The following is a 19,355-nucleotide window of genomic DNA, read 5'->3' on the forward strand; positions in this document are numbered from 1 at the left end:
TGGAGAGGAGTGGGTCTGGGGGGGGGGGGGGGGGAGAGGAGTGGGTCTGGGGGGGGGGGGGGGGGAGAGGAGTGGGTCTGGGGGGGGGGGGAGAGGAGTGGGTCTGGGGGGGGGGGAGGGGAGAGGAGTGGGTATGGGGGTGGGGGGAGAGGAGTGGGTATGGGGGTGGGGGGAGAGGAGTGGGTATGGGGGTGGGGGGAGAGGAGTGGGTATGGGGGTGGGGGAGAGGAGTGGGTATGGGGGTGGGGGGAGAGGAGTGGGTATGGGGGGGGGGGGGGGAGAGGAGTGGGTATGGGGGGGGGGGGAGAGGAGTGGGTATGGGGGGGGGGGGGAGAGGAGTGGGTATGGGGGTGGGGGGAGAGGAGTGGGTATGGGGGGTGGGGGGAGAGGAGTGGGTATGGGGGGTGGGGGGAGAGGAGTGGGTATGGGGGGGGGGGAGAGGAGTGGGTATGGGGGTGGGGGGAGAGGAGTGGGAATGGGGAATGGGGGGAGAGGAGTGGGAATGGGGAATGGGGGTGGGGGGAGAGGAGTGGGTATGGCGGGGGGGGGAGAGGAGTGGGTATGGCGGGGGGGGGAGAGGAGTGGGTATGGGGGGGGGGGGGGAGAGGAGTGGGTATGGGGGGGGGGGGAGAGGAGTGGGTATGGGGGGGGGGGGGGAGAGGAGTGGGTATGGGGGGGGGGGGGAGAGGAGTTGGTATGGGGGGGGGAGAGGAGTTGGTATGGGGGGGGGAGAGGAGTTGGTATGGGGGGGGGGAGAGGAGTTGGTATGGGGGGGGGGGGAGAGGAGTGGGTGTGGGGGGGGGGGGAGAGGAGTGGGTATGGGGGGGGGGGAGAGGAGTGGGTATGGGGGGGGGGGGAGAGGAGTGGGTATGGGGGGGGGGGGGAGAGGAGTGGGTATGGGGGGGGGGGGAGAGGAGTGGGTATGGGGGGGGGGGGGGGGAGAGGAGTGGGTATGGGGGGGGGGGGGGGGAGAGGAGTGGGTATGGGGGGGGGGGGGAGAGGAGTGGGTATGGGGGGGGGGAGAGGAGTGGGTATGGGGGGGGGGAGAGGAGTGGGTATGGGGGGGGGGGAGAGGAGTGGGTATAGGGGGGGGGGGGAGAGGAGTGGGTATAGGGGGGGGGGGGAGAGGAGTGGGTATGGGGGGGGGGGGGGGGAGAGGAGTGGGTATGGGGGGGGGGGGGGGGAGAGGAGTAGGTATGGGGGGGGGGGTGGGGAGGAGAGGAGTGGGTATGGGGGTGGGGGGGAGAGGAGTGGGTATGGGGGGGGGAGAGGAGTGGGTATGGGGGGGGGGGAGAGGAGTGGGTATGGGGGGGGGGGGGAGAGGAGTGGGTATGGGGGGGGGGGGGAGAGGAGTGGGTATGGGGGGGTGGGGGAGAAGAGAGGGGGAGAGGAGTGGGTATGGGGGGGGAAGAAGAGAGAGAGGAGAGAGAGAGACGAGTGGGTGAGGGGGGGCGAGAGAGAGAGAGAGAGAGAGAGACGAGTGGGTGAGGGGGGGCAAGAGAGAGAGAGAGAGAGAGAGAGGAGTGGGTATGGGGGGGGGGGGAGAGGAGTGGGTATGGGGGGGGGGGGGAGAGGAGTGGGTATGGGGGGGGGGGGGGGAGAGGAGTGGGAATGGGGAATGGGGGGGAGAGAGAGGAGTGGGTATGGGGGGGAAGAAGTGAGAGAGAGGAGTGGGTATGGGGGGGGGGAAAAGAGGAGTGGGTATGGGGGGGGGAAGAAAAGAGGAGTGGGTATGGGCGGGGGGGGAAAGAGGAGTGGGTATGGGGGGGGGAAAGAGGAGTGGGTATGGGGGGGGGAAAGAGGAGTGGGTATGGGGGGGGAAAGAGGAGTGGGTATGGGGGGGGAAAGAGGAGTGGGTATGGGGGGGGGAAAGAGGAGTGGGTATGGGGGGGGGGGAAAGAGGAGTGGGTATGGGGGGGGGGGAAAGAGGAGTGGGTATGGGGGGGGGGAAAGAGGAGTGGGTATGGGGGGGGGGAAAGAGGAGTGGGTATGGGGGGGGAAAAGAGGAGTGGGTATTGGGGGGGGGAAAGAGGAGTGGGTATGGGGGGGGGGGAAAGAGGAGTGGGTATGGGGGGGGCAAGAGGAGTGGGTATGGGGGGGGAAAAGAGGAGTGGGTATGGGGGGGGGAAAGAGGAGTGGGTATGGGGGGGGGGGAAGAGGAGTGGGTGTGGGGGGGCAAGAGGAGTGGGTATGGGGGGGGTGAAGAAGAGAGCGAGAGAGGAGTGGGTATGGGGGGGGGGAAAGAGAGAGAGAGAGAGAGAGGAGTGGGTGTGGGGGGGGGGGGAAAGAGAGAGAGAGAGAGAGAGAGGAGTGGGTGTGGGGTGGGGGGGAAAGAGAGAGAGAGAGAGGAGTGGGTATGGGGGGGGTGGGGAGAGAGAGAGAGAGGAGTGGGTATGGGGGGGGGAGAAGAGAGAGAGAGGAGTGGGGTAGGGGGGGGGAGAAGAGAGAGAGAGAGGAGTGGGTATGGGGGGGGGAGAAGAGAGAGAGAGAGAGAGAGAGAGAGGAGTGGGTATGGGGGGGGGAGAAGAGAGAGAGAGAGAGGAGTGGGTATGGGGGGGGAGGGGGAAGAGGAGTGGGTATGGGGGGGCAGGGGGAAGAGGAGTGGGTATGGGGGGAGGGGGAAGAGGAGTGGGTATGGGGGGGGAGGGGGAAGAGGAGTGGGTATGGGGGGGGAGGGGGAAGAGGAGTGGGTATGGGCGGGGGGGGGGAAAGAGGAGTGGGTATGGGGGGGGGGAAAGAGGAGTGGGTATGGGGGGGGAAAAGAGGAGTGGGTATGGGGTGGGGGAAAGAGGAGTGGATATGGCGGGGGGGGGAAGAGGAGTCGGTATGGGGGGGGGGGGAGAGGAGTGGGTATGGGGGGGGGGAAAGAGGAGTGGGTATGGGGGAGGGGAAAGAGGAGTGGGTATGGGGGAGGGGAAAGAGGAGTGGTATGGGGGGGGGAAAGAGGAGTGGGTATGGGGGGGGGGAAGAGGAGTGGGTATGGGGGGGGGGAAGAGGAGTGGGTATGGGGGGGGGAAGAGGAGTGGGTATGGGGGGGGGAAAGAGGAGTGGGTATGGGGGGGGGAAAGAGGAGTGGGTATGGGGGGGAAAGAGGAGTGGGTATGGGGGGGGGGGAAAGAGGAGTGGGTATGGGGGGGGGAGAAAGACGAGTGGGTGTGGAGGGGGGGAAGACGAGTGGGTATGCGGTGGGGGAAGAGGAGTGGGTATGGGGGGGGGGAAGAGGAGTGGGTATGGGGGGGGGGAAGAGGAGTGGGTATGGGGGGGGGGAAGAGGAGTGGGTATGGGGGGGGGGGGAAGAGGAGTGGGTATGGGGGGGGGGGGGAAGAGGAGTGGGTATGGGGGGGGGGGGGAAGAGGAGTGGGTATGGGGGGGGGGGGAAGAGGAGTGGGTATGGGGGGGGGCAAGAGGAGTGGGTATGGGGGGGGGGGAAGAGGAGTGGGTATGGGGGGGGGGAAAAGAGGAGTGTGTATGGGGGGGGGGAAGAGGAGTGGGTATGGTTGGGGGAAAGAGGAGTGGGTGTGGGTGGGAGAAGAGAGAGAGAGAGAGAGAGGAGTGGGTATGGGGGGAAGAGGAGAGAGAGAGAGAGGAGTGGGTATGGGGGGGGAAAGAGAGAGAGAGAGAGAGGAGTGGGTATGGGGGGGGAAAGAGAGAGAGAGAGGAGTGGGTATGGGGGGGGGGGGGAAAGAGAGAGAGAGAGAGAGGAGTGGGTGTGGGGGGGGGGGGTAGAGAGAGAGAGAGAGAGAGGAGTGGGTATGGGGGGGGTGGGGAGAGAGAGAGAGAGAGAGGAGTGGGTATGGGGGGGGTGGGGAGAGAGAGAGAGAGAGAGAGAGAGAGGAGTGGGTATGGGGGGGGGAGAAGAGAGAGAGAGAGGAGTGGGTATGGGGGGGGGGAGAAGAGAGAGAGAGAGGAGTGGGTATGGGGGGGGGGAGAGAGAGAGAGAGGAGTGGGTATGGGGGGGGGGGGTGAAGAGAGAGAGAGAGGAGTGGGTATGGGGGGGGGGGGGAGAAAAGGCAGAGAGAGAGAGAGAGAGAGGAGTGGGTATGGGGGGGAGGGGTAAGAGGAGTGGGTATGGGGGGGGGGCAAGAGGATTGGTATGGGCAGGGGGAAGAGGAGTGGGTATGGGGGGGGGGGAAAGAGGAGTGTGTATGGGGGGGGGGAAGAGGAGTGGGTATGGTTGGGGGAAAGAGGAGTGGGTGTGGGTGGGGAGAAGAGAGAGAGAGAGAGGAGTGGGTATGGGGGGGAAGAGGAGAGAGAGAGAGAGAGGAGTGGGTATGGGGGGGGGAAAGAGAGAGAGAGAGAGAGAGAGGAGTGGGTATGGGGGGGGGGGAAGAGAGAGAGAGAGAGAGAGAGGGAGTGGGTGTGGGGGGGGGGAAGTGAGAGAGAGAGAGAGAGAGGAGTGGGTGTGGGGGGGGAAAGAGAGAGAGAGAGAGAGGAGGTGGGGTATGGTGGGGGGTGGGGAGAGAGAGAGAGAGAGGAGTGGGTATGGGGGGGGGGAGAAAAGAGAGAGAGAGAGAGAGGAGTGGGTATGGGGGGGGAGGGGTAAGAGGAGTGGGTATGGGGGGGGAGGGGGAAGAGGAGTGGGTATGGGCGGGGGGGGGAAGAGGAGTGGGTATTGGGGGGGGAAGAGGAGTGGGTATGGGGGGGGGAAGAGGAGTGGGTATGGGGGGGGGAAGAGGAGTGGGTCTGGGGGGGGGGGAAAGAGGAGTGGGTATGGGGGGGGGGGGAAAGAGGAGTGGGTATGGGGGGGGGGGGAAAGAGGAGTGGGTATGGGGGGGGGGAAAGAGGAGTGGGTATGGGGGGGGGGAAAGAGGAGTGGGTATGGGGGGGGGGGGAAAGAGGAGTGGGTATAGGGGGGTGGAAAGAGGAGTGGGTATGGGGGGGGAAAAGAGGAGTGGGTATGGGGGGGGGGGAAAGAGGAGTGGGTATGGGGGGGGGGAAAGAGGAGTGGGTATGGGGGGGGGGGGAAGACGAGTGGGTATGGGGGGGGGGAAGAGGAGTGGGTATGGGGGGGGGGAAGAGGAGTGGGTATGGGTGGGGGGAAGAGGAGTGGGTATGGTTGGGGAAAGAGGAGTGGGTATGGGGGGGAAGGGAGAGAGAGAGAGAGGAGTGGGTATGGGGGGGGGGGAAGAGAGAGAGAGAGAGAGGAGTGGGTGTGGGGGGGGGGGAAGAGAGAGAGAGAGAGAGAGGAGTGGGTGTGGGGGGGGGGGAAGAGAGAGAGAGAGAGAGGAGTGGGTATGGGGGGGGTGGGGAGAGAGAGAGAGAGAGAGAGAGAGGAGTGGGTATGGGGGGGGGAGAAGAGAGAGAGAGAGAGAGAGAGAGGAGTGGGTATGGGGGGGGGAAAGAGAGAGAGAGGAGAGAGGAGTGGGTATGGGGGGGAAAGAGAGAGAGAGAGAGAGAGGAAGTGGGTATGGGGGGAAAGAGAGAGAGAGAGAGAGAGAGAGAGGAGTGGGTATGGGGGGGTGGAAGAGAGAGAGAGAGAGAGAGAGAGGAGTGGGTATGGGGGTGGGGGGAAAGAAAGAAAGAGAGAGAGGAGTCGGTCTGGGGGGGGGAAAGAGAGAGAGAGAGAGAGAGAGAGAGGAGTGGGTATCGGGGGGGGAAAGAGGGAGGGAGGGAGAGAGAGAGAGAGAGAGAGACGAGTGGGTATGGGGGGGCGGGGAAAGAGAGAGAGAGAGAGAGAGAGAGGAGTGTGTATGGGGGGGGAGAGAGAGAGAGAGAGAGAGAGAGGAGTGGGTATGGGTGGGGGGAAAGAGGAGTGGGTATGGGGGGGGGGGAAGACGAGTGGGTATGGGGGGGGGGAAGAGGAGTGGGTATGGGTGGGGGGAAGAGGAGTGGGTATGGTTGGGGGAAAGAGGAGTGGGTATGGGGGGGAAGAGGAGAGAGAGAGAGAGGAGTGGGTATGGGGGGGGGGGAAGAGAGAGAGAGAGAGAGAGGAGTGGGTGTGGGGGGGGGGGAAGAGAGAGAGAGAGAGAGAGAGGAGTGGGTGTGGGGGGGGGGAAAGAGAGAGAGAGAGAGAGAGAGAGGAGTGGGTATGGGGGGGGTGGGGAGAGAGAGAGAGAGAGAGAGAGAGAGGAGTGGGTATGGGGGGGGGAGAAGAGAGAGAGAGAGAGAGAGAGAGGAGTGGGTATGGGGGGGGGAAAGAGAGAGAGAGAGAGAGAGAGAGAGAGAGGAGTGGGTATGGGGGGGAAAGAGAGAGAGAGAGAGAGAGGAGTGGGTATGGGGGGGAAAGAGAGAGAGAGAGAGAGAGAGAGGAGTGGGTATGGGGGGTGGAAGAGAGAGAGAGAGAGAGAGAGGAGTGGGTATGGGGGTGGGGGAAAGAAAGAAAGAGAGAGAGGAGTGGGTCTGGGGGGGGGAAAGAGAGAGAGAGAGAGAGAGAGAGAGGAGTGGGTATGTGGGGGGGGAAGAGAGAGAGAGGAGTGGGTATCGGGGGGGGGGAAAGAGGGAGGGAGGGAGAGAGAGAGAGAGAGACGAGTGGGTATGGGGGGGCGGGGAAAGAGAGAGAGAGAGAGAGAGAGAGAGAGGAGTGTGTATGGGGGGGGAGAGAGAGAGAGAGAGAGAGAGGAGTGTGTATGGGGGGGGGAGAGAGAGAGAGAGAGGAGTGGGTATGGGGGGGGGAAAGAGAGAGAGAGAGAGAGGAGTGGGCATGGGGGGGGAAAGGGAGAGAGAGAGAGAGGAGTGGGTATGGGGGGGGGAAAGAGAGAGAGAGGAGTGGGTATGGGGGGGGGGAAGAGAGAGAGAGAGAGAGAGAGGAGTGGGTATGGGGGTGAAGAAGAGAGAGAGAGAGAGGAGTGGGTATGGGGGGGGGAAAGAGAGAGAGTGGAGTGGGTATGGGGGGGAGAAGAGAGAGAGAGAGAGAGGAGTGGGTATGGGGGGGGGGGGGAAGAAGAGAGAGAGAGAGAGAGGAGTGGCTATGGGGGGGGGGGGAGAAGAGAGAGAGAGAGAGAGAGAGGAGTGGGTATGGGGGGGGGAAAGAGAGAGAGAGAGGAGTGGGTATGGGGGGGAAGAAGAGAGAGAGAGAGAGAGGGTGTGTGTATGGGGGGGGGGGAAGAGGAGTGGGTATGGGGGGGGGGAGAGGAGTGGGTATGGGGGGAGGGAGAGGAGTGGGTATGGGGGGGGGAGAGGAGTGGGTATGGGGGGGGGGGAGAGGAGTGGGTCTGGGGGGGGGGGGGGAGAGGAGTGGGTATGGGGGGGGGGGGGAGAGGAGTGGGTATGGGGGTGGGGGGAGAGGAGTGGGTCTGTGGGTGGGGGGGGGGGGGAGAGGAGTGGGTCTGGGGGTGGGGGGAGAGGAGTGGGTATGGGGGTGGGGGGAGAGGAGTGGGTATGGGGGTGGGGGGAGAGGAGTGGGTATGGGGGTGGGGGGGAGAGGAGTGGGTATGGGGGTGGGGGGAGAGGAGTGGGTATGGGGGGGGGCGAGAGGAGTGGGTATGGGGGTGGGGGGAGAGGAGTGGGTATGGGGGTGGGGGTGGGGGGAGAGGAGTGGGTATGGGGGGTGGGGGGAGAGGAGTGGGTATGGGGGTGGGGGGAGAGGAGTGGGTATGGGGGGGGGGGGAGAGGAGTGGGTATGGGGGGGGGGGGGAGAGGAGTGGGTATGGCGGGGGGGGAGAGGAGTGGGTATGGCGGGGGGGGGGAGAGGAGTGGGTATTGGGGGGGGGGGGAGAGGAGTGGGTATGGGGGGGCGGGGGGAGAGGAGTGGGTATGGGGGGTGGGGGGAGAGGAGTGGGTATGGGGGGTGGGGGGAGAGGAGTGGGTATGGGGGGGGGAGAGGAGTGGGTATGGGGGTGGGGGGAGAGGAGTGGGAATGGGAATGGGGGGTGGGGGGAGAGGAGTGGGTATGGCGAATGGGGGGTGGGGGGAGAGGAGTGGGTATGGCGGGGGAGGGAGAGGAGTGGGTATGGGGGGGGGGGGGAGAGGAGTGGGTATGGGCGGGGGGGGAGAGAGGAGTTGGTATGGGGGGGGGGGAGAGGAGTTGGTATGGGGGGGGGGGGAGAGGAGTTGGTATGGGGGGGGGGGGAGAGGAGTTGGTATGGGGGGGGGGGGGAGAGGAGTTGGTATGGGGGGGGGGGGGAGAGGAGTGGGTATGGGGGGGGGGGGAGAGGAGTTGGTATGGGGGGGGGGGAGAGGAGTGGGTATGGGGGGGGGGGGAGAGGAGTTGGTATGGGGGGGGGGAGAGGAGTGGGTATGGGGGGGGGGGGGGAGAGGAGTGGGTATGGGGGGGGGGGGGGAGAGGAGTGGGGTATGGGGGGGGGGGCGGAGAGGAGTGGGTATGGGGGGGGGGGGAGAGGAGTGGGTATGGGGGGGGGGGGGAGAGGAGTGGGTATGGGGGGGGGGGAGAGGAGTGGGTATGGGGGGGGGGGAGAGGAGTGGGTATGGGGGGGGGGGGGAGAGGAGTGGGTATGGGGGGGGGGGGAGAGGAGTGGGTATGGGGGGGTGGGGGAGAAGAGAGGGGGAGAGGAGTGGGTATGGGGGGAGAAGAGAGAGAGAGAGAGAGAGAGACGAGTGGGTGAGGGGGGGCGAGAGAGAGAGAGAGAGAGAGAGACGAGTGGGTGAGGGGGGGCAAGAGAGAGAGAGAGAGAGGAGTGGGTATGGGGGGGAGGGGAGAGAGAGGAGTGGGTATGGGGGGGGGGAGAGGAGTGGGTATGGGGGGGGGGAGAGGAGTGGGTATGGGGGGGGGGGGGGGAGAGGAGTGGGAATGGGGAATGGGGGGGAGAGAGAGGAGTGGGGTATGGGGGGGAAGAAGTGAGAGAGAGGAGTGGGTATGGGGGGGGGGGAAAAGAGGAGTGGTATGGGGGGGGAAGAAAAGAGGAGTGGGTATGGGCGGGGGGGGAAAGAGGAGTGGGTATGGGGGGGGGAAAGAGGAGTGGGTATGGGGGGGGGAAAGAGGAGTGGGTATGGGGGGGGAAAGAGGAGTGGGTATGGGGGGGGGGGGAAAGAGGAGTGGGTATGGGGGGGGGGGGAAAGAGGAGTGGGTATGGGGGGGGGGAAAGAGGAGTGGGTATGGGGGGGGGGAAAGAGGAGTGGGTATGGGGGGGGAAAAGAGGAGTGGGTATGGGGGGGGGGAAAGAGGAGTGGGTATGGGGGGGCAAGAGGAGTGGGTATGGGGGGGTGAAGAAGAGAGCGAGAGAGGAGTGGGTGTGGGGGGGGGAAGAGAGAGAGAGAGAGAGAGAGAGGAGTGGGTGTGGGGGGGGGGGAAAGAGAGAGAGAGAGAGGAGTGGGTGTGGGGGGGGGGAAAGAGAGAGAGAGAGAGAGAGAGAGGAGTGGGTGTGGGGGGGGGGAAGAGAGAGAGAGAGAGAGAGAGAGGAGTGGGTGTGGGGGGGAAAGAGAGAGAGAGAGAGAGAGAGAGGAGTGGGTGTGGGGGGGGAGAAGAGAGAGAGAGAGGAGTGGGTATGGGTGGGGGGAGAAGAGAGAGAGAGAGAGAGAGAGAGGAGTGGGTATGGGGGGGGGAGAAGTGAGAGAGAGAGAGGAGTGGGTAGGGGGGGGAGGGGGAAGAGGAGTGGGTATGGGGGGGGAGGGGGAAGAGGAGTGGGTATGGGGGGGGAGGGGGAAGTGGAGTGGGTATGGGGGGGGAGGGGGAAGAGGAGTGGGTATGGGGGGGGAGGGGGAAGAGGAGTGGGTATGGGGGGGGAGGGGGAAGAGGTGTGGGTATGGGCGGGGGGGGGAAAGAGGAGTGGGTATGGGGGGGGGAAAGAGGAGTGGGGTATGGGGGGGGGGAAAGAGGTGTGGGTATGGGGGTGGAGGAGGAGTGGGTATGGGTGGGGGGGGGAGAGAGAGGAGTGGGGTATTTGGGGGGGGGGGGAGAGAGTGAGATGAGAGGAGAGAGGAGTGGGTATTGGGGGGGGGGGAGAGTGAGGAGTGGGTATGGGGGGGGGGGGAAGAGAGGGGAGTGGGTATGGTGGGGGGGGGAGAGAGAGAGTGAGAGAGGTGTGGGTATTGGGGGGGGGGAGAGAGAGAGAGGAGTGGGTATGGGGGGGGGGGAAGAGAGGGGAGTGGGTCTGGTGGGGGGGGGGAGAGAGAGAGAGAGAGAGGAGTGGGTATGGGGGGGGGGGGGGGGAGAGAGGGAGTGGGTATGGTGGGGGGGGAGAGAGAGAGAGGAGTGGGTATGGGGGGGGGAAGAGAGAGAGAGAGAGAGAGGAGAGTGGGTATGGGGGGGGGGGGAGAGAGAGAGATAGAGAGAGAGAGAGAGGAGTGGGTATGGGGGGGGAAAGAAAGAAGAAGAAGAAGAGAGAGAGAGGAGTGGGTATGGGGGGGGGGGGAGAGAGAGGCGTGGGTATGGGGGGGGGAAGAAGAGAGGAGAGTGAGGGTGTGGGTATGGGGGGGGGGAAGAAGAAGAAAGAAAGAAAGAAAGGGAGAGAGAGGAGTGGGTATGGGGGGGGCAAAGACGAGAGAGAGAGAGAGAGAGGAGTGGGGTATGGGGGGTGGAAAGAGAGGGAGGGAGGGAGAGAGAGAGGAGTGGGTATGGGGGGGGGGGAGAGAGTGAGTGAGAGGAGAGGTGTGGGTATGGGGGGCGGGGAGAGAGAGAGAGAGGAGTGGGTATGGGGGGAGGGGAAGAGCTGAGAGAGAGAGAAGTGGGTATGGTGGGGGGAGAGAGTGAGAGAGAGAGAGGAGGTGGGTATTGGGGCGGGGGGAGAGAGAGAGAGGAGTGGGTATGGGGGGGGGGGGGAAGAGAGGGGAGTGGGTATGGTGGTGGGGGGGGGGGGGAGAGAGGTGTGAGAGAGAGGAGGAGTGGGTTTGGGGGGGGGGGGGGGGAGGAGGGAAGTGGGTATGGTGGGGGGGGGGGGAGAGAGAGGAGTGGGTATGGGGGGGGAGAGAGAGAGAGAGAGAGAGAGGAGAGTGGGTATGGGGGGGGTGGGGGAGTGAGTGAGTGGGTATGGGGGGGGGAAAGAGAGAGGAGAGAGAGAGATGAGTGGGTATGGGGGGGGGGGGGATGAGAGAGAGAGAGAGAGAGGAGTGGGTATGGGGGGGGGAAAGAAAGAAGAAAGAGAGAGAGAGAGGAGTGGGTATGGGGGGGGGAAAGAGAGAGAGGAGTGGGTATGGGGGGGGGAAAGAGGAGAGAGAGAGAGAGAGAGAGGAGTGGGTATGGGGGGAGGAAGAGAGGGAGGGAGGGTGAGAGAGAGGAGTGGGTATGGGGGGCGGGGGAGAGAGAGAGAGAGGAGTGGGTATGGGGGGCGGGGAAAGAGCGAGAGAGAGAGAAGTGGGTATGGTGGGGGGAGAGATGAGAGAGAGAGAGAGAGAGGAGTGGGTATTGGGGCGGGGGGGAGAGAGAGAGAGGAGTGGGTATGGGGGGGGGGGAAGAGAGGGGAGTGGGTATGGTGGGGGGGGGGGGGGAGAGAGAGAGAGAGAGAGAGAGGAGTGGGTATGGGGGGGGGGGGAGAGAGGGAAGTGGGTATGGTGGGGGGGGGGGAGAGAGAGGAGTGGGTATGGGGGGGGGAAGAGAGAGAGAGAGAGAGAGAGAGGAGAGTGGGTATGGGGGGGGTGGGGGAGAGAGAGGAGTGGGTTGGGGGGGGGAAAGAGAGAGAGAGAGAGAGAGAGAGAGGAGTGGGTTGGGGGGGGGAAGAAAGAAGAAGAGAGAGAGAGAGGAGTGGGTATGGGGGGAGGGCGAGAGAGAGGCGTGGGTATGGGGGGGGGAAAGAGAGAGAGAGAGAGAGATGAGTGGGTATGGGGGGGGGGAAGAGAGAGAGAGGAGGAGTGGGTATGGGGGGGGGGAAAGAAGAAAGAAAGAAAGAGGAGAGAGGGTATGGGGGGGGCAAAGAGAGAGAGAGAGAGAGAGAGAGAGGAGTGGGTATGGGGGGAGGAAAGAGAGGAGGGAGGGAGAGAGAGAGGAGTGGGGTATGGGGGGCGGGGAAGAGAGAGAGAGAGAGAGAGAGAGAGAGGAGTGGGTCTGGGGGGGGGGAAAGAGCGAGAGAGAGAGAGAGAAGTGGGTATGGTGGGGGGAGAGAGAGAGAGAGGAGTGGGTATGGGGGGGGGAAAAGAAAGAGAAAGAGAGAGAGAGAGAGAGGAGTGGGTATGGGGGGGGGGAAGAGAAAGAGAGAGAGAGAGAAGTGGGTATGGGGGGGGGGGAAGAGAGGAGTGGGTATGGGGGGGGAGAGAGAGAGAGAGAGAGAGAGAGGAGTGGGTGTGGGGGGGGAAAGAGAGAGAGAGAGAGAGAGAGAGGAGGTGGGTGTGGGGGGGGGAAAGAGTGAGATAGAGGAGTGGGTGTGGGGGGGGGGAAGAGAGAGAGAGAGAGAGAGGAGTGGGTGTGGGGGGGGGGAAGAGAGAGAGAGAGAGAGAGAGAGGAGTGGGTGTGGGGGGGGGAAGAGAGAGAGAGAGAGAGAGGAGTGGGTGTGGGGGGGGGGAAAGAGAGAGAGAGAGAGAGAGGAGAGGAGGGTGGAGTGGGTGTGGGGGGGAAAGAGAGAGAGAGAGAGGAGTGGTGTGGGGGGGGGAAGAGAGAGGAGAGTGAGAGAGGAGGAGTGGGTGTGGGGGGGGAAAGAGAGAGAGAGAGAGAGAGAGGAGTGGGTGTGGGGGGGGGAAGAGAGAGAGAGAGAGAGAGAGGAGTGGGTGTGGGGGGGGGGGGAAGAGAGAGAGAGAGAGAGAGAGAGAGGGAGGAGTGGGTGTGGGGGGGGGGAAAGAGATAGAGATAGAGAGAGAGAGAGGAGTGGGTGTGGGGGGGGGGGGCAAGAGATAGAGAGAGAGAGAGAGGAGTGGGTGTGGGGGGGGGGAAAGAGATAGAGAGAGAGAGAGAGGAGTGGGTGTGGGGGGGGGGAAGAGAGAGAGAGGAGAGGATGTGGGTAGGGGGGGGAAAGAGAGAGAGAGAGAGAGAGAGAGGAGTGTGGGTGGGGGGGGGGAAGAGAGAGAGAGAGAGAGAGAGAGGAGTGGGTATGGGGGGGGGAAAGAAAAGAGAGAGGGAGAGAGGGAGAGAGGGTATGGGGGGGGGGAAAAGAGAGAGAGAGAGAGAGGAGTGGGTATGGGGGGGAAGAGAGAGAGAGAGAGAGGGAGGTGTGGGTATGGGGGGGAAGAGAGAGAGAGAGAGAGGGAGGAGTGGGTATGGGGGGCGGGAGAGAGAGAGAGAGAGAGAGAGAGGAGTGGGTCTGGGGGGGGGGAAAGAGCGAGAGAGAGAGAGAGAGAGAAGTGGGTATGGTGGGGGGAGAGAGTGAGAGAGGAGGTGGGTATGGGGGGGGGAAAAGAAAGAGAAGAGAGAGAGAGAGAGAGAGGTATGGGCGGGGGGGGAAAGAAGAGAAAGAGAGAGAGAGAGAAGTGGGTATGGGGGGGGGGAAGAGAGGAGTGGGTATGGGGGGGGGGGAAGAGAGAGAGAGAGAGAGGAGTGGGTGTGGGGGGGGAAAGAGAGAGAGAGAGAGAGAGAGAGGAGTGGGTGTGGGGGGGGGAAGAGAGAGAGAGAGAGAGAGAGGAGTGGGTGTGGGGTGGGGGAAGGAGAGAGAGTGAGAGAGGAGTGGGTGTGGGGGGGGGAAAGAGAGAGAGAGAGAGAGGAGTGGGGTGGGGGGGGGAAGAGAGTGAGAGAAGAGAGAGAGAGGAGTGGGTGTGGGGGGGGAGAAAGAGAGAGAGAGAGAGAGAGGGAGGAGTGGGTGTGGGGGGGGGAAAGAGATAGAGAGAGAGAGAGAGGAGTGGGTGTGGGGGGGGGGGGAAGAGAGAGAGAGAGGAGGATGTGGGTGTGGGGGGGGGGGAAAGAGATAGAGAGAGAGAGAGGAGTGGGTGTGGGGGGGGGGGGGGAAGAGAGAGAGGAGAGAGAGAGAGTGAGAGAGTGGGTTATGGGGGGGGAAAGAGAGAGAGAGAGAGAGGAGGAGTGGGGTGTGGGGGGAAGAGAGATGAGAGAGAGGAGTGGGTATGGGGGGGGGGAAAGAAAGAGAGAGGGAGAGAGGGAGAGAGGGAGAGAGGGAGAGAGGGAGAGAGGGAGAGAGGGAGAGAGGGAGAGAGGGAGAGAGGGAGAGAGGGAGTTGAGAGGAGTGGGTATGGGGGGGAAGAGAGAGAGAGAGAGAGAGAGGGAGGATGTGGGTATGGAGGGGGTGTGAGAGAGAGAGAGAGAGAGAGAGGGAGGAGTGGGTATGGGGGGGGAAAGAGAGAGAGAGAGAGAGAGAGAGGAGTGGGGGGTGGGGGAGAGAGAGAGAGAGAGAGAGGAGTGGGTATGGGGGTGGGGGAGAGAGGAGTGGGTATGGGGGGGGAAAGAGAGAGAGAGAGAGAGGAGAGTGATGGTGGGGGGGGGAAGAGAGAGAGAGAGAGAGAGAGGGGAGTGGGTATGGGGGGGGGGAAGAGAGAGAGAGAGAGAGAGAGGAGTGGGTATGGGGGGGGGGGAAAGGAGAGAGAGAGAGAGTGAGAGAGAGGGGAGTGGGTATGGGGGAGAGCGAGAGAGAGAGAGAGAGTTGGGAGTGGGTATGGGGGGGGGAAAGAGAGAGAGAGAGAGAGAGAGAGAGAGAGGAGTGGGTATGGGGGGGGGGAAAGAGAGAGAGAGAGAGAGAGAGAGAGGAGTGGTATGGGGGGGGGGAAAGAGAGAGAGAGAGAGAGAGAGGAGTGGGTCTGGGGGGGAAAGAAAGAGAGCGAGAGAGAGAGAGAGAGGAGTGGGGGTGGGGGAGAGAGAGAGAGAGAGAGAGAGAGAGAGGAATGGGTATGGGGGTGGGGGAGAGAGAGGAGTGGGTATTGGGGGGGGGGGAAAAGAGTGAGAGAGAGAGAGAGGGAGAGGGGAGTGGGTATTGGTGGGGGCGGGAAAGAGAGAGCGAGAGAGAGGAGTGGGTCTGGGGGGGGGGAAAGAGAGAGAGAGAGAGAGAGAGAGGAGTCGGTATGGGGGGGGGGGGGTAGAGAGGTGGTGGTATAGAGAGAGAGGGAGGAGGGGATCCGGGGGTGGTTGTGGAGATAGAGGTGGGGTCGAGAGAGAGAGAGGTGTTGGAGGCGGTTGGTATGATCAACCACGTCAGAGGCTGCAATCAGGTCAAGAAGACTTTGATTCGATCCATTTCAGTGCCGTGGCAGGGGTGGAAACCTGATTGGGGAGGTTCAAATATGGAGTTGTGGGAAAGATGGGCATGGATTTTGGAAGCGACAACACATTCAGAGACTTTGGAGAGGAAAGGGAAGATGAGGGAGCCGTAATTTACAAGGACAGCTCGGTCAAGGATTTTTTTTTCAGGAGAGGCTTGAAAGGGAGCAGGACAGTACCTGTGGAGAGGGAACCATTTACACTATCAGCAAGCATGGGGGCCAGAAAGGGAAGTTGGTTTGCCAACAGTTTTGTGGGAATTAGGTCAATAGAGCAGGAGGTGGATCTTATGGACAAGATAAGCTTGAAGAGGACATGAGGTGGGGGAATAGAAGAGAAACTGGAGAGATGCGATTTTAGGTCTGGGCCAGGGTTAACCTTGAGGGAAGCTTGGCTTGGTGGGCAAGGGGGAAGGGAGGGATGCAGCAGAGGCAGCTGAATGGATGGTCTCAATCTTATTGACAAAGAAATCCATGAACTCCTTGCCCCTGTTGGTGAGGGTGGAGGGGGCAGGGGAGAGGGGTTTAAGGAGACAGTTGGAGAAAAGAAACCAGGGTTTATCTTTGTATTCCAGGATTGTCCGTGGAGTAGTGAGCAGTTTTGGCAGAGGAGAGCAGGGCTCGATAGTGCTTGAAGTGGTCCATAAATGTTCAAATCGGTGTCTCTTGGATTTAAGGGAGCAAACGTAGGGGCTGTACCAAAGGGATTGACCAGGTGAGAGAGTAAGGGATTCACTCGGGACAAAGGCATCAAAGGTGGAGGTGAGGGTATGATTGAGCCGATTGGTAGCTGCAGAAATATCGTGGTGAATGGAGGGGCCCAATGTTAGACAGTCGGGACTTTGAAAGTGCCGTTGTAAGTGATTTGGGGAATTTTTTTTCCAGGCGTGAACAGAGAAGGAAGTGGGGTTGTCAGGGGATGTGCGTGTAGCAGTATACAAGGCAGTGATCAGAAATGGCCTTTTCTGTGATTGAGATGATGGGAATAGAGATAGTGTCTCTGATCCACCATCTTTTTCTTACGAAAAGAGCAGCCTCCATTGTAAATCCTAGCTACTTGAACTCTACAAAACACATTCCTTTTTTTGTCTGTTTTGTAACTTGAAATATTTAATATATTGTAATGCGTAGTCACTAATGATGCTAAATAAAAAAATGTTTTCAGAATATATTTTTTATTATGTTTTTAATTTATTAACAGCTTGATGAAGAAGAGTATGACCTTCCTCCTGTGAAAGCCCTACCCACCCTTGATAGTATTCTGAATGAGGTGAGCTGCCTTATACCACCACATCACAAGCATTTGTAAATCTGGAAATGCAGTCTTATTTAATAATTGCTTGCAGAGATGTGCAGTTGAATTAAAACTGGTGGGCAAAACTATGGCAAATGGAGCTCAAGTGTGGGATCATCCACTTTGGACCTAAGAAAGATAAATTGGAGTTATATTGATGTGCAGTTGCCACAAATAATTTTTTCTAATACATACAATCAGGAGAACATAGCTTGTATACAGGTATCTCTGCTCTTTACTACCAAATTAGTACAGCTACAATGCACAAGTTGATTTGAGTCGGTCCATCAGACTAGAATGTTTCACAGGACGAACAAACAAAAATGTTTTTGTTTAGCGATGCAATAGAAAATGTTTGGTACAAATTGGGTTATGCAGCAGTACAGTAGCACTTGCTGTACTTGTACCAAGTACAACATATAAATATGATGTGGAGATGCCGGTGATGGACTGGGGTTGACAATTGTAAACAATTTTACAACACCAAGTTATAGTCCAGCAATTTTATTTTAAATTCACAAGCTTTCGGAGATTTTCTCCTTCCTCAGGCAAATGTTTCAAGAGCTCCTTGAAGCCTACGCATTTATACATATTGAACAATACATGGTGTTTACAGACTGCCCCTGCAACTGCCCGTTGCCAAGGCAATCACCGTGTTCAGACAGAGAGGTGTCACCTGCAGAACCCCCGAATACACATTCAACAAAAAAAACAAACAGGGAAAAAAAACAGAGAAAAAAAACACAGAGAGAGGCAGAAACATCCGGAAGGCAGAGAGAGCCAGCAAATGACCCATTATATTAAAAACAGATAACATTTGTTCGCTGGTGGGGTAACGTGTAGCGTGACATGAACCCAAGATCCCGGTTGAGGCCGTCCTCATGGGTGCGGAACTTGGCTATCAATTTCTGCTCGACGATTTTGCGTTGTCGTGTGTCTCGAAGGCCGCCTTGGAGTACGCTTACCCGAAGGTCGGTGGATGAATGTCCATGACTGCTGAAGTGTTCCCCGACTGGGAGGGAACCCTCCTGTTTGGCGATTGTTGCGCGGTGTCCGTTCATCCGTTGTCGCAGCGTCTGCATGGTCTCGCCAATGTACCATGCTCTGGGGCATCCTTTCCTGCAACGTATGAGGTAGACAACGTTGGCCGAGTCACAGGAGTATGAACCATGCACCTGGTGGGTGGTGTCATCTCGTGTGATGGTGGTATCTGTGTCGATGATCTGGCATGTCTTGCAGAGGTTACCGTGGCAGGGTTGTGTGGCGTCGTGGACGCTGTTCTCTTGAAAGCTAGGTAGTTTGCTGCGAACGATGGTCTGTTTGAGGTTGGGTGGCTGTTTAAAGGCGAGTAGTGGAGGTGTGGGGATGGCCATATCGAGGTGTTTGTCCTCATTGATGACATGTTGAAGGCTGCGGAGAACATGGCGTAGTTTCTCCGCTCCGGGGAAGTACTGGACGACAAAGGGTACTCTGTTGGTTGCGTCCCGTGTTAGTCTCCTGAGGAGGTCTATGCGATTTTTTGCTGTGGCCCGTCGGAACTGTCGATCGATGAGTCGAGCGTCATATCCCGTTCTTACTAGGGCGTCTTTCAGCGTCTGTAGGTGTCCATCGCGTTCCTCCTCGTCTGAGCAGACCCTGTGTATTCGCAGGGCCTGTCCATAGGGGATGGCCTCTTTGACGTGGTTAGGGTGGAAGCTGGAAAAGTGGAGCATCGTGAGGTTGTCCGTGGGCTTGCGGTAGAGTGAGGTGCTGAGGTGCCCGTCTTTGATGGAGATTCGTGTGTCCAAGAAAGAAACTGATTCTGAGGAGTAGTCCATGGTGAGCTTGATGGTGGGATGGAACTTGTTGATGTTATCGTGTAGTCTCTTTAGTGATTCCTTGCCGTGGGTCCATAGAAAGAAAATGTCGTCGATGTATCTGGTGTATAGTGTTGGTTGGAGGTCTTGTGCAGTGAAGAAGTCCTGCTCGAACTTGTGCATGAAAATGTTGGCGTATTGGGGTGCGAATTTGGTCCCCATGGCTGTTCCGTGTGTTTGGGTAAAGAACTGGTTATCGAAGGTGAAGACATTGTGATCCAGGATGAAGCGGATGAGTTGTAGGATGGCTTCCGGAGATTGGCTGTTGTTGGTGTTGAGTATTGATGCTGTCGCAGCGATGCCGTCATCGTGGGGGATACTGGTGTATAGTGCCGAGACGTCCATCGTGGTGAGAAGTGTTCCTGGTTCAACTGGTCCGTGGGTACTGAGTTTTTGTAGGAAGTCTGTAGTGTCACGACAGAAGCTGGGGGTTCCCTGTACGATGGGTTTCAGGATGCCCTCGATGTATCCAGAGAGGTTCTCACACAGGGTTCCGTTGCCTGATACGATGGGACGTCCGGGTGTGTTGGCTTTGTGTATCTTTGGGAGGCAGTAGAAGTCTCCCACGCGGGGATTACGTGGGATGAGAATGCGTAGGATGCTTTGAAGGTCTGGATCGAAGGTCTTGATCAGTTTGTTGAGCTGGTGGGTGTGTTCTTTGGTCGGATCTGCGGGTAACCGTCTGTAGTGTTCCTGGTTGTCCAGTTGTCGGTATGCTTCTTTGCAATAGTCTGTTCTGTTCTGTATGACTATGGCTCCTCCTTTGTCCGCTGGTTTGATGACGATGTTGCGGTTGGTCTTGAGAGCGTTGATGGCGTTGCGTTGTGCTCGGGTGACATTCTGGACTGTCTTCTGAGTGCGGCTGATGAATCTGGCATTGACGCATTTCCTGACAGTACTTCCCCGGAGCGGAGAAACTACGCCATGTTCTCCGCAGCCTTCAACATGTCATCAATGAGGACAAACACCTCGCTATGGCCATCCCCACACCTCCACTACTCGCCTTTAAACAGCCACCCAACCTCAAACAGACCATCGTTCGCAGCAAACTACCTAGCTTTCAAGAGAACAGCGTCCACGACGCCACACAACCCTGCCACGGTAACCTCTGCAAGACATGCCAGATCATCGACACAGATACCACCATCACACGAGATGACACCACCCACCAGGTGCATGGTTCATACTCCTGTGACTCAGCCAACGTTGTCTACCTCATACGTTGCAGGAAAGGATGCCCCAGAGCATGGTAC

General features: G+C 60.2%; 1 protein-coding gene across 2 annotated transcripts in view; it reads left to right on the forward strand.

Annotated features, from left to right (window-relative positions):
• LOC137320195 (vacuolar protein sorting-associated protein 8 homolog) overlaps nucleotides 1-19,355 on the forward strand; it is a 168,534-nt gene that overhangs the window by 11,778 nt on the left and 137,401 nt on the right. For both annotated transcript variants that reach the window (XM_067981913.1, XM_067981914.1), the window contains exon 2: nucleotides 16,154-16,222. In XM_067981913.1, the coding sequence (XP_067838014.1) occupies nucleotides 16,154-16,222 (69 nt within the window). The remainder of the gene's footprint in view (nucleotides 1-16,153; nucleotides 16,223-19,355) is intronic.

Source organism: Heptranchias perlo, chromosome 3 (genome assembly GCF_035084215.1).
Source record: "Heptranchias perlo isolate sHepPer1 chromosome 3, sHepPer1.hap1, whole genome shotgun sequence".
In the NCBI taxonomy this organism is placed as follows: domain Eukaryota; kingdom Metazoa; phylum Chordata; class Chondrichthyes; order Hexanchiformes; family Hexanchidae; genus Heptranchias; species Heptranchias perlo.